At 35.3% G+C, this 15,559-nt stretch overlaps 1 protein-coding gene across 3 annotated transcripts in view; it reads right to left on the reverse strand.

The window, feature by feature from the left end:
• Positions 1 to 15,559, reverse strand: part of efna5b (ephrin-A5b) — a 122,481-nt gene that overhangs the window by 11,597 nt on the left and 95,325 nt on the right. For all 3 annotated transcript variants that reach the window (XR_013195703.1, XM_077206942.1, XM_077206941.1), the window contains exon 2: positions 13,150 to 13,442. Coding sequence is in view for 2 of the 3 variants with exons in the window: in XM_077206942.1 (XP_077063057.1) it covers positions 13,150 to 13,442 (293 nt within the window). In the remaining variant the exon portion in view is untranslated. The remainder of the gene's footprint in view (positions 1 to 13,149; positions 13,443 to 15,559) is intronic.

Genomic DNA, 15,559 nt, shown 5'->3' on the forward strand with positions numbered 1-15,559 from the left:
GACAACTGACTCAGACTCTTTCATTGAGCATTTCAATTATCATACACTGATAAAACTGTGTGCGTGCGTGCATGCGTGTGTGTGTGTGTGTGTGTGTGTGTGTGTGTAAAGCACATTTCTGAAATGCATTGCACTCTGTTCTGATCAGTGTTCTGTGGCGTTTGAGTTTATTAATGGAATAAAACGAACACCAGAAGTATGTCATGAATCCAAACGACGGGAAGAGCCAAATAAACCCGTTAACAGGCAAACAGAGAAATAAATGACTGTCAGTGTTTTCCTCTGTGCTCACTAAAATGGATTGCAATAACTTTTACCGCAGTAACAACAATGTGTCTTGAGCATCAAATCATCATATTATAGTGATTTCTGAAGGATCATGTGACACTGAAGACTGGAGTAATGATGCTGAAAATTCAGCTTTGATCGCAGGAATAAACTACACTTTACTATATATTCACATAGAAAACAGATGTTTTACATTGCAATAATATTTCATAAATTTTCCTGTATTTTCGATCAAATAAATGCAGTCTTGGTGAACAGAAGAGACTTATTTCAGATATTTTAGACACAGAAACAGGTTTTCGAGTGTACTCTATATTGTGCAGCAATACACTCGTGTCCTGTAATGAAATGAACGTATTTCCAGGAACTCCGCCTGCATGCGGCTTAATAATCAAACACATTTTCCGATTTAAATCTGGCAAGCGAATGCTCCTGTCAGAGTCGGCCCACCCTTTGGGCAAGAATGCTAATCAGCATTTATTTCATTTGACAAAGACAACATACGAACGCAGAGCTATTAAATATGCAGCGCTCTCATTCTCTACCGTAGCCGGCGGCGGATCTTTCTCAATTTGTCCTCATCCATAAAGAGCCTCGACTAAGAGCATCAGCAGAGATGAAGAGCTTCTCACAGCCTGGCTTTAGTGCTTCTGTCTCTCATCATGTACATGCAAATGAGAGAGAAAGAGAGAGTGTGTGTGTGTGTGTGTGTGTGTGTGTGTGTGTGTGTGTGTGTGTGTGTGTGTGTGTGTGTGTGTGTGTGTGTGTGTGTGTGTGTGTGTGTGTGTGTGTGTGTGTGTGTGTGTGAAATATATTTAAGTCTTTCTGCTTCACATTTATATATATATATATATATATATATATATACTAATTTAGTCAATTATGACAGAACCTCATACATTTTATGTAGTTTGTTTTATAGACTAAAGTTAAATGGAAATACAAATATATATTTATGTTCACGTAAAATGTGTAGTTAAAAGACCATTACAAAGACAGATGTACATTAAAGGAAGGACCTGAAACATCTAGCGACCAGAATACACTGTAAAAAATGCTTTTCTTACTGAGTATTTTTGTCTTACAAATATCTATTTTTTACAAGTGTATAAAAATTCTAAAATCAAGATGCATTTTCTAAATAAGAAAAATGTCATAAGATATTAAGTCTTGTTTCCTGCGGGAGAAAAAAAATCAAAATTAAGTACATTTTGCTTAAAACTAGTAAAAAGATCTGCCAATGGACTAAGAAATAATCCTAAATAATCCTAATGCAAACGGAAAATACGATTTTTTTTCTTCAGATAATTTTTCTTGTTTTAAGCAAAACACACTTAATTTAGACTTTTTTTCCCAGGAAGAAAATAAAAAAAATATCTCGCCCTTTTTCTTATATAGAAAATGCATCTTGATTTAGGAATTTTTAGATATTTCGACTGGAAACAAGACAAAAATACCAAGTAGGAAATATAATTTTTTGCAGTGTATCACTGAGACTTGATGGTGCAGGACACTTTTCACCTAACAATCAAGCACAAAAAACACCCTAGCAACACCCTGGCAACCACCCAGACCAACCTAACTGGATAGCAACACTCATGGTAACAATGCAAAACACCCTACCAACAGCATAGCAACACTCTGGCAACCACACAGAATACCCTAGCATCGGCATAGCCACACACTAGAAATTGCAACACCCTGGTAACAGGCCAGAACACCATAGCAACCACATAGAACACCCTAGCAGCTGCATAGCAATTTCCCTGGCAACCACACATAATGCCCTACCAAGTAACACCCTAGCAACCACAAAAACACTGTAGGAACCACATAGCAACACCCTGGCAACCATACAGAACACTCTATTAACCACATAGCAACATCCTGGGAACCAACCAGAACGCCCTAGCAACCGCACATAACCCTCAGAAACCAAAAAGTAAAACCCTGACAACTGCAGAGAACATTCTTGCAACCACCAGAACAACCTACCAACTACATAGCAACAGACTGGCAACCACCCTAGCAACTGCATAGCAACACTCTAAGTTAAAAACTTTTTTTTTTTACAACGGGGACTAATCAATCAAAACTTACTTAAACTAGACAATGATTTTTTTCTAGATCTGCTGTACAGCCGAAACAATCTTAGTTGCATTATTTTCCTGTTATCACTGTAAAGCTGCTTTGAAACAATCTGTATTTTAAAAAGCTCTTAAATGGAGGTAACTTGATTTAATTTGACTCTGACAACCACATCAAACACCCAAACAGCTGCATAGCAACACAGAATACCCTAACCACATGTTGTAGCAACACCATGGCAACCACAAAAATACTCCAGGAACCACATAGCAACATCCTAGCAACCAACCAGAACACCCTAGCAACCACACAAAAACCCCAGCAACCACAAAGAACATCCTAGCAACCACAACTAGAGCAACCACAAAGAACAACCACACAGAAAATCCTTGCAAACACCAGAATTTAACAGCAACACCCTGGCAACCACACAAAACACCCTAGCAACTGCACAGCAAAACACTGACAACCAAAGAGAATCCCAAGTGTATAGCAGTGAGTTTTGCACCACAGATCATTAATCAGAACGTAAAAATATAGTCAATGAGATACTGTCTGAAACATGAGATGCTGAATGAAGGTGTGTGAACACACACACATACACACACGCACGCACCGACACACGTCTACTTAGCTATCTAAATGAGGACATTTCATATACGTAATTGTTTTTATACCGTACAAACTGTAAATTCTGTCCGTTTACACTAAACCTACCCATCACAGAAAACTTTCTGCATTTTTACATTTTCAAAAAACCTTTACTTTATTTTTATACCAGATTTACAAATGAGGACGTCCATAAAGGGAGATTTTGGCCACTTCTGGGTACAAATTTGTCCCCAAAATATAGTTAAGTAGGTAACACACACACACACACACACACACACACACACACACACACACACACACACACACACACACACACACACACACACACACACACACACACACACACACACAGTCTAATTTCTGCCAATTGCACTGTTATCTAGAGAGAACACATTGTGATTTAATGTGGTTTTTAATTTCAACAAGACACCAGAGACTCTCGTCATTACAACAATAAACCACATGAATTTCACAATTTTAGGAGCCTCCAAGAACATCTTCTCCAATATAATGAAATATTATTAATATATCTGTTGTTGTTTTTTTTCATTCAGAATACACAGATGTGTTTGAATAGCCATCAATGGAGAACGATGTTCAAGAAAGAATGATTATAATAGGACCTCAGACTGCTGGTACACTGAATTAAACATGTTATCTGATGCACTTGAGTTTATGTTCATCTGCAGATCTGCAGGCTGGATACACACCGATCCCAATCTGAAGTGAACTCAGATTAGGAAAATTCTCACGGATGCCATTCAAGGACATGGTCCCCGGAAGTTCACAGCCTGTCCAGTGTGTGTGTGAGTGTGTGTGTCAGTGAGAGTGTCTGTGAGTGAGTGGGTGAGAGTGAGTGAGTGAGTGAGTGAGTGTGTGAGTAAGAGAGAGTGTGTGTGTGTGTGTGTGTATGTGTGTGTGTGTGTGTGTGTGTGCTCACAGAAGCTCGTTGGCAGTGTCTCTCAGTAAGTGTAACATGCTGTCTGGCAGGTCCGGGCCGTTTGCCACGTAATGTTGCACACACACACACACACACACACACACACACACACACACACACACACACACACACACACACACACACACACACACACACACACACACACACACACACACACACACACACACACACACACACAACACACACACACAACACACACACACACACACACACACACACACACACACACACACACACACACACACACAGGAAGAGGAAAACAGCGGGAAGTCGGGAAGTGTTGCGACCCAGAGGATCAGACGGAACAAAACAAAGAGAATGAAAAGGTTCTGTTTATCAAAGGCATGATAATGGTTATCGTGCTCCTTCACACTGCAGGAGAACAGATGAAACACCAGGAGTTTGGAGGAAAGTGAGACTGCAGCTCACGCACAGAAATATAATAATCTCAATTCATGAAACGTCATTAAACGGATCATCGTTAACATGACAACCAGGGTCAGGAAAAATACAGAGTTTAAGAATGTGTGAGTCAAAATTGAATTGGCCGCAGCGTACAAAAGAAGAATTGGATATTGACATTTATTTGATCAAAATACAGTAAAAACAGTGAAATGTTATTATGATTTAAAACAGCTGTTTTCTATGTGAATATATAGTAAAGTGTAATTTATTCCTGTGATCAAAGCTGAATTTTCAGCATCATTACTCCAGTCTTCAGTGTCACATGATCCTTCAGAAATCACTATAATATGATGATCTGATGCTCAAGAAACATTTATGATTATTATCAGTTGAAAACAGTTCATATTTTTGTGGAAACTGTGATACATTTTATTTTTCAGGATTATTTGATACACCGAATTTTTCAGCTTTTATTTTAAAAACAATCTTTTGTAACATCATAAATGTCTTTACTAAAACGTTTGATCAATTTATTCATCCTTGCTCTTTAAGAAAAATAGTGTAGCCTATATAACAATCTATTTTTCATTATAATATATTCACTTTTAAACAGTTTTCATTTTCATTAATTTAAACTGACACAACAGTTTCAGTTGAATTTGTTTATGTCGAGTTTGGTTCCATTTTAATTGAATTTCCTTATATTCAAATTTAAATTCCAATTCAGCATCCTGATTAATGTTCTAGAGTCAGGAATTTAACATTTAATTCTGAAAGGCACCGACCGCATCACATACAGCATCTATCAAAACTGCAGCAGTCGATAGACGGTCACAGCGAAGGTAAACCCTGATTTAATAAGCGTACGTGAGATCATAAACCCCGCGCTTTTCCCGAGTCTCCAAACCACATCCAGATTTTCCAATTCCACTCGCGTCAGACACAAAACCTGATTCATTCTCCTCTCATCCACTGAATCTCTCATGTAATATTGGATTTGGAGACCTTGAGAGATTAAAATCCATCCTTAAATTCACAATATTAGAAAAAGATGCTGTCTCAAGCGTTTCGCAGTGGGGGTCAGCTGACCTGTGCCCTGACCTTTGACCCGAGAGAGACACACTCACACAGCTCAGACTCTATTCAGCTCAATAGATTTCAGATGTGAAGATCACTAAATAACTTCCTGCATTTTCCATTTTCACCGTCCCTTTCAAGGAAAACAGCGTTTGTGTAAACAGCTTCCTCAGTGTTTCTGTCTCGTTTTCCAGCACAAATATCTAAACTTTCTTAAATCAAGATACATTTACTGAAGATGCAAAAATTACTTGAAGATATTAAGAATGAATCAAAATGAAGTGAATTTGTGCTTTAAAGTAGAACAAATATCGAAAGGAGTCAGAAAAATAAACCTAATTGAAAGTGAAATCAAGATTATTTTTCTGACCCCATTAGGAGATATTTATTCTTGTTTTAAGCATAAATGAGCTTAATTTTAATACATTTTTCAGAAAACAAGACTTAAGGCTCATTCACAGTTCACACCAAGGACGATAACTATAACAATAAAGATATAGTTTTGAAAATCAATCTAAATGTAAAAGAATAGAAGAGTCCACAGCACGACTATAACAATAATGAAACAATCCAGTTTATGAATGTTAAAAACCCTGACAGCCAATCAGAATCCATCCTGCTTTAAAGAGCTCAAGCATTTAAAGTGACAGACGACAAAACTGTGGCGCGCTTACAATAAACTTAAAAGAAATTGTGTGCTGGTGTGGATGCTAATATAGTTATTGTTCTTGGACTGAACGACCCTTAAATATGTACTTTTGCTTTTCCAGAAATGCATCTGGATTTAATAATGTTTAGATGTTTGTGCTGGAAAACAAGACAGAAACACTGAGGAAGAAAGTACTATTTGCAGTGTCCGAGATAAGAAATCCTTCCCTTACTGTTTGTACAGCAAGAGAGCTGACAGAAAAAAGCATGATGAATTACATCCTGGGTTTGATTTGACCTCATGTCTCGATTAACCTGTTCGATTGGATAACAGCAGAGCTCTAGCTGACCTCTGACCCCGCTGAAGAACACGCATGACAGGGTCTTTTTTATCTCGCAAGCAGCAATTTGTCTCCAAATAAATATGGCAGACAAATACGTCATGTGATTACACGACAAATCTCTGACTGGAGAAAATCACAGGCACATTTGTAAAGCAACACACGCTGCTGATGAACGCTGGCCCACTTCTGTCACAGCGAGCTGGTTTATGTTCGTGGAAGTACATTATAGGAGCGTTTGATGTTATCTTTGTTTGCCGACTGTATTACACACACACGCTGACATTACTGACACCTCCAACACACACAGGCTGCTTTCATTCCCATCCAAATTAAATCTAACATCCACAAACCTCTGGAGGAACTGCTTTTAATCATACACTGAAAGAAATGTGCATTAGCACTACAGTATACAGTTACAAAGAAACTGTAAGGGTTATGTTTAGTTTAATAGTGTTTTAGTTCGGTTTTTCCCTGTTTCTGTTTGCCTGAGTTCTCATTCATTATTTGTTGTCATGGTTACTGATTGCTTTGCACACCTGTTTCTTGTTCAGTTCGTTGTATTTAAGCCCACAGTTTAGTTCTACTCATTGTTCGACTAAAAAATCTAATTTTACTGTGTAATATATCTTGTTTTTAATCATATACCCACTAAATGCCATATGCAATCAAAAAAGACTGTGATTAATTTCTTTACAATTCAGTTAAATGGTATTTTTTTACACTACACTAGTGTATTATGTGATGAATATTGATGCTTAGTTTATCAATATTTTATTAGCGTACGCAAATAAAAGTAGACTTTATGATGTTTCGAATGATGTATAACACTTGTCTGTATGACAAAACAGTAAATGTACTTTGATTTACACTTTTGTCTTGTTTTCCACTACAAATATCTAACCATTCTTAAATCAGGATACATTTACTGCAGAAGCAAAACTTGTTCAGATATTAAGTCTTGTTTAAAGAAAAATGTATCAAAATGTAGTGAATTTGTGCTTAAAACAAGAACAAATATCTGCCAATGGAATCAGAAGAATTATCTAGTTTACCCTTTGAATTAAGATTATTTTTTCTGACCCCACTGGCACATATTTATTCTTTTTTTAATCATAAAATCCCTTGATTTTGATCTTTTTGATTAATGATCTTCAGTCATTTTGCTTCTCCAGTATAGTATCCTGATTTAAGAATGTTTATATTTTTCTGCTGGAAATCAACAACAACAAAACTCAAAGTAATAATACAATCTTTTTGCTGTGTATGGCCACTTCACAAGACTATAAATGAGTTAAGAGAGCCACTAAAAGTCCTCTTTGAACTGACGCGATTAGAGTCGTGACGTCTGATGTGATAACGTCAGTCACTATTTGAGAGAAATGGCCGTAATCACAGAGAGCCGATAAAATTTCTTCTGAGCCGTTATCAGCAGCACCTTTACGACTGATTCAGAGAAATGTCACCATCTCCAGAGACGGAAAACCACCATCTGAAAGCTACTGTAATGACACTGAACCTGAACCATAATGATCTAGAGAGTTTTCTAAAGAGCGCTTCACTCAACAACAGTCCATGAAAACAGACATTCAAGATTGGCTAAACTAGTGAGCTGTGATTGATCGACACTCTAATAGACATAAAAATACACAGGAAACCGAAATAGTGTAGAATAATCCAACTTAATTTCATTGAACTAGTTTTTATACTCTTCGTTATTGCATAAAAATGTATTTGTTATTCATTTCTCTTTGTGTGTCCACCAACAAGGCACTTCATAATTGATGAACGTTGCAACATTGACACAATTATTGAACTGAACTGAATCAACCTTGAACTGAATTGATCTGAATTAAAACACTGTTCACTGTTATTTTACTATTTTATTACTGTGAATCTGCTTTGAAACAATCTGTATAAAGCGCTATAGAAATAGATGTGTCTTGACTGGACCAACTGAGCTATTAGTCCCAAACCAATCAAATTCATTTCAAAATTTGATGAGCCAAGAGCCTAAAATAAAAAAATAAAAAAATAGAAAATAAATAAATAAAATAAAATAAAGTAAAACACTGGTAACTTATTAACAATATTATTTATAATTGTAATATTATATTGTATTTATAAAATGTATATGCTGTTAGCAACATATAATTTTTGAATGGCTATCAATGGAGAAAGATGCTTTTATGCATCCAGATAAATTAAAATAATATAAAATAATAAACAAACATAAAAAATATATATTTCTATGTTGCATGCAACAAATCATTTTTGAATGGCTATCAATAGAGAAAGATATTTTTTTTACATCTACCAGCAGGTTTTGAAATCTTTTTTCTCTGACCTTAAAGGTCAAAGTCAAGTAAAAATGGTGATGTGACCAATTAAAAATTCAGTGAATGAAAGCACAATCAATCTGTTGAATAATAGTACGTTTTTCTCAATTCATGCATGTTCATTTTGCTGGGAATCAAACCCATGATCTTAATGTTGCTTTTGCTGTTTGACTTTCAGAAAAAAAAAAAAAAAGTGAAATGCACAATAATGTGGATGTCAGCATGATATAAAACACAATTACAATGAAATTGGACAGTTTCCATTATAGTCATAATGAAAGCTTGATGGATGAACTGGAAAGGAGGTTTTAATTGAACATTTGCTTAAATATTCCTGCCAGAGACAGCTGACATCTTAAACTGCCTGTATTGTGAAATCACCTTTCTTAATACAGATAATAACAGCGTCGGAAGTCATTGTGAAATCTGGCAACTAAAAGCGGGACGCTTCACACTTCAAATCCAGCTTTGACTTTCTGTTTGGAATTATGCTCAATATGACTGTCATGATGTATATTAATTACGATGTTCACCAGAGAGACAAAAGCTGCCAAGATGTGAAGACTGGAGCGCGGGACAGAGTGAGACGCACCATCAGTCAGAGAGGGCAAACGCATTTCACAGATGTTCGCTATGGACCGAGATGATGGGACTCGTGAGAAGAACGATATGCTCTATGATTTTCACGTTCTCAGCAGCACCGGCTAGTCAAGCACATAATAACGGATCTCGATGTAACGAGGCCTCGGGACGTGACGACGATGTGAAGGTCCTGAAGGAACGTTATGAGGGGAAGCTAATGAGGTTTGCCTGTATTTTCATCTCACCTTGTAGACAGCTGTCCCTCAGCGAAACACTCAAATTGCATTTTCTTTAAAAAAAATATTGATTCATATTGATTTCTGTCCTCCCTGGATTTTTTATGTTGTCCTTGAAAATGAATCACAACAAGAGAAAATATTGCATTTTCTTATAATGAACAAACGGCTTTGTCACCGACATACAGTGAGGGAAATAAAGTTATATTAGGGCTGTTGAAACTGCTTGAAATTGAATCACATGCAGGCCTAAACACATAAAACTCGATCGGGTTCAAAATGCAAAACACACCTGGGTTGACAGGTATTTCTGGTCTCTGAGTATTTCATCTTGTTACTGTATAGCATGAGCTCATATCATGTGCTTGAACAAACCAAACATCTCTCTGATCCTTGAACCCTCATAACAAACTTTAAAACTGTCTTTTTAAAAAGCAGCTGCACGAAGCCGAATTTAAAAAAACAGAAAAAAGAAAAAGGGTGCATTTAACCTCTGGGTATTTGTATGCACATTTATGCATTTGGCAGATGCTTTTATCCGAAGAGATTTACAATGTGTTGATGGCGTACATTTTTATCAATTCATGCATATTCATTTTGCTGGGAATCCTAATGTTGCTTTTGCTGTTTGACTTTCAGACAAAAGGAAAAAGTGAAGAATTAAAAAAATATATTTTAGATTATATATATATATATATATATATATATATATATATATATATATATATATTTTTTTTTTTTTTTTTTTTTTAAATACACTGCAAGAATGGTTTTAAATTGCATATCTTATGTAATTTAGCTGTTTAAGTAAATTAATCTTGATTTGAGTCGTTTTATGAAAAATCGAAGTTAAGTGAAAATATTTGCCAGTGGGGTCAGAAAAATAATCTTAATCCAAAGTAAAAATGAGATTATTTTTCTGATTCCATTGGCAGATATTTGTTCATTTCTCACTTCATTTTGATCATTTTTCATTTCTACTTTTGTTGTTGTAAAGTGTGGAAACTATTAATGTTAAAGGTTGTTTTTTTTTCCAGATTTCTTTGGTCAAATATTTTGGTAAAAATGGTAAAATCCATTTATTGGCAACAAATTATTGTCAATTTAACCCTGCACCATAACAATCATACCCAGAATGTGATCAATTATGTTCAATGTTGATTCAGTTCTGTTCAATAACTGTGTCAATGTTGCAAAGTTCATCAATTATGAAAATGTTGTGGCCCAAATTGACCCGCAAACATCATAATCGCAAAATAAATTCTATACGCACATTCCACAACACGTCAGAGTGTAGAAACTTTGCATGAATGTTCATGATCCGAAATTAAAAAAAGTCACAAAATATCAAGAAAACTAAATAAAAGGTTAATCATGAATTTTTGACAGCTCAAAAATCAATTTGGGTCAAAACGACCAGCGATAGTTTCAGACAAAGCGAAATTTTTCACAAACTTTCCTTTTCTAGTTAAAACTAATAAACGCCAAGCTAGTTAACCATGTAATATGTGGGGCAAATTGAACCACAAATATCATAATCATAAATATTACACCCACATTCCACAACACATGAGTGTCGAAACTTTGCATGCATTTCCATCATCCAAAATGCGAAAAGGTCACAAATTATCAAGAAAGAATTATTAGTTAATTATTAAATCTGAAAACTCAAAAATCAATTCGGGTCAAACTGACCAGCAACATACATAATACATTCAGAAAAAGCCAACATTTTGACCAACTTTCCTTTTCTAGTTAAAACTACAAAATTCCAAGCTGTAATTGTACTTAAAGATGCAAAAATAATGTCCAGCTCATAAACACTCAATTACTATCAATAGTATACTATTATACTTTATGTTACTATTTTTAATTAAAAAAATACTTTTTCAATATTTTCTGGTTTCACTTTATTTGAAGGTTTAGTAATTTTGTTGAGTGTTTTTATCTTTTTTTTTTTGTTGTCAATCCAATTAGGGTCCATAGAATCTACATTACAAAAATAATACCTAGAATTTGAACTTAATACAATGGTTAAATGGATAAAGGGTTAACCATTAAAATATGTGGGCTAAATTGGACCAAAAATATCATCATAATCATAAATGTAGTACCCACACACCACAACACATGAGAATGTCGAAACTTTGCATGCATTTCGGTCATCCGGAATGTAAAAAGGTCACAAGAAAAAGAAAAAAAAGATAGGTTAACAAGTATTTCTGACAACTCAAAAATGTATTTGAGTCAAATTGACCAGCAACATAATACATTCAGACAAAGCCAACATTTAGACCAGCATTCAGTGTGCTATAGTTGTGTGCTATAGTGCTATAGTGCTATTCAGTGTGTGGTGTCTGTGATGTTAGATTTGTTTATAAGTATGTTTTATCTTTTTTCTTTCTATGTAAAGCACTTCTGTCAACCTCTGTTGCTTTTAGCAGTGCTATATTAATAAAACAAGACAAAGACAGCCTGCCTTTTCTAGTTAAAACTACAAAAATCCAAGCTGTTATTCTCTGTACTTTTAACCCTAAAGTTACACATAGGTCCATAGTGGACAAAAATCTGTCATAAACATTTGAAGCTTGTGAGCACAGAATAAGGTTGGGTCTCATTTAAAAAAAGACCATTGGCAGATTATTGCTGAAGTAAAAAAAAAAAAAACAAGTAAATAAAAAAAAAGTTATATAGGTTTAAGTTTATAAAAATATTGATGATCATTATTTTATATAAAATATATATTTTATGAAACAAGTTGAACTCTAATACGGCCAGAAAATCAAAGCCATACATCTAAATAAGTTGTGTTCCAAATTTGAGGTTGATATCTCAAAAAATGAGCTTTCGGTGAGAGTTTGTTTGAGCGCAGTAACACATTTTCCCCATTAGATGCAGCAAAACTCCTCGAGTCACACAGTGATTGGATTTTAGATTTGCAGTTGAGTTTTTCTCTCTCAATATTACAAACACACACACGCACACACACACACACACACACACACACACACACACACACACACACACACACACACACACACACACACACACACACACACACACAGTTATAATTTATCCAATTTGCTCTATAATATGCGGAACCAGAAAACAGGAATAAAGCGAGTATTTGCTCTATAGGCCAAGCCTGGAAAAATGGCACCATCTGGTAAAAAATAGTAAAAATGTTCATTTTTAAGCCTTGCCAACAGAATGAAAGCCTCTTAACAAAGATTGCATCATTTTATAGTTAAACGGCCCTGGGATTAAAAATAGCAGTTTAAATGGGTTTCAATGGGGACATGTTTGTCCAAAAGGCGCTGAGAGGAAGTATTTTGTGAACCTAGTGTAAAATAGATTTTTTTTAAAGAAAATGGCGGTGAAATACTTAAATTCAAATAAAAATACACACCTGTGGCAAATGTTATGCAGTTAGCATTAACACAGGCAAAGTGATCGAAAAAACTAAACTGCAAAAGACAAAAATGTCCATTAGGATGCTCAAGGGCAAACATAACTTGATGATGATAAAGCAGCCAATCGTGTTCAGTCGTGTGCTGTGATGTCACACTCACATATGTAATAATACTCTCGGCCTGGCCTGAACTCGAAGCCCAGCGAGAAGGGCGTGAAGAGCTGGAACTTCTCGGAGAACTTGAGCGGGCCGTTGGGCGAGTGAGGCCGGTTGCACTCCCAGCGCTTGAAGCCCTTGGCGGTGTGGTCACACGTGCTGTAGCCGTCGTAGTTCACCATGTAGAGCACATAGCGCTCGGCCCGCTCCTCGGGGATCGAGTCCTCGTAGTGCGGACAGTACACGTCCAGGTAGTCGTTTATACACACGTCGATGTGATAGTCTCCACGTTGAAACCTGCAGGACACACAAAGACAAATGAGTTAGAACCAGTGGCGTAACTATGCTTTAAAAAGTGTGTGTGTGTGTGTGTGTGTGTGTGTGTGTGTGTGTGTGTGTGTGTGTGTGTGTGTGTGTGTGTGTGTGTGTGTGTGTGTGTGTGTGTGTGTGTGTGTGTGTGTGTGTGGGTTAGGGTTGCCAACTCCAGAAAAGAAAAATACGGGTGGTTCTTTACAGAAAAATAAGGGACACTCAAAATATTTGTACCGTATCACACAGTATATGTCATTTCAGGTTCGTATGTGAATTTTTGAATTAGATTGTAAGCAGGTTTAGCTTTAATTTTTATTTATTTTAATTTTATCCAGAAACCTGCGCTCTGCAAGTGAACGTCGTCTTGTGGTGCATCATCTCAGAGAGCCACTAAATCTCTTTTAAATCTCTCCTTCTCCTGGTCTGTTCCCTGCTGGAGGAACGATCTGAAACTCAACCCAGCGTTGAGTACGTGGCCGTGTTCAAGAAACGGCAACTCCATTAATACTAACACTTTATCTTCTATTCTATATCTATTATCTTCATAAAAATAAAAAAAGTACACATACTGCGTTAGATTAAACTGGGAAGGGTCACAAGACTTGCATATCGTTGTCTTCGGTTGTTATCATTTGTAAGTCGCTTTGGATAAAAGCGTCTGCTAAATAAATGTAAAGTTTTAGTAATTTTGTTGTGAGTTTTAGTTCAATAGTTCATTAGTGTTTAAAAAAAAAATATATATATATATATATATATATATAATTTATTAGTTTTAGTTGTTATAGTATTTCAAATTAAACTAAAAGAAAATGACAAATGTTTTTTTTACATTTTATTTAAGATAGCATTTATTTTGTTCCAGCTAATGAAATTTGTAAAAAATATTTTTATTTATTAGTTTTAGGTTACTTAGTTTTAGTTATTTTAGTAGGCCAACTTCAAGTTAAACTAAATTATAATTAGCTTAAATAAATAATATTTATAATATTTTATTTTATTTTATTTCTCTTAGGGTTAATTTGCTTATTTTGTTTTAACTAAAGTTGTCTTGGCAACTACCTAAAATAAAACAAAAAGTATTTACATTTTTAAATATTTTCTTTTCTTTCAGTTAACATTTATTTTCTTTTATTTAACAGCAGTTTTACAATATGTCTATACTTTTTATTTATGTTTTATTTATTTTGTTTTTATTTTTATTTTAGTACTTTAAATTAAACTATGTAAAAATTTGAAGTTTTTTACATATTATTTTATTTCAGTTAACGTTTATTTTGTCTCAACTAATGAAAATGGTTTTAGTTGAAGTTTTAGTGAACAAAAATAACCTTGGGTCGAGATTAGATGAATGAACGTAGTTACACGTTACTGCATGTATTAATAACAGAAAATTATGCATAATTACAAGTAACTAACCCTAACCCAAACCCTATGAAACTGTCAACTTAAAATAAAGTGCATTTTACTGAGATGAGCCGAGATCTGCTTCCAAACTCTTGACGTCTATGCCAAATGTTTTGAAATAACTCCAATGTGCAACACAAGAAATGAACTCATTAATCACAAAACAGACTAACATGTCCAAAAGCATGCCTGATGTGTTTACGGATGACAAGCAAATCTGGCGTCATCTCACTGTTGAAATGCGTAACATCGGCCCTTATTTGGTTCTCAAACATCGTAAAGTATGTGAAAATCAACAACGGTAAGCGTTAAAGATTATGACCTCTGACTGACTCTAAACGAATGTTTGTCAAAGTGACACTGTTTCTATCTTTGTGTCGCTGACTCTTGCGTTCGCTCATCACCTGTAAATACACTCGACTTTATATTCTAAACTTTGAGCAAATGACTAAAAGCTTAAGATTTAATTGGGACTCAGTTTGAGAAATGTCCTTTGGAAACGTTTAACTGAAATTCTCCATCCTTGAATTTGTCCTCCTGAAACAATCCTATCTTTCCTCCTAAATCAGGACTAAAAGCATGCAGTGAATGCGGATGCTGTTGACATTCATCTGTTCTGTAAGTCTCTCGTGTGCTTCTGACGGGTCGGTGTTACAGCAGAGCTGAAGTAAACCAGCGGGTCAAACGGGTGAGACTGA

Source organism: Siphateles boraxobius, unplaced genomic scaffold (assembly GCF_051911475.1).
Source record: "Siphateles boraxobius isolate OS27281-9 unplaced genomic scaffold, OSU_SipBor_1 57, whole genome shotgun sequence".
Lineage (NCBI taxonomy): Eukaryota > Metazoa > Chordata > Actinopteri > Cypriniformes > Leuciscidae > Siphateles > Siphateles boraxobius.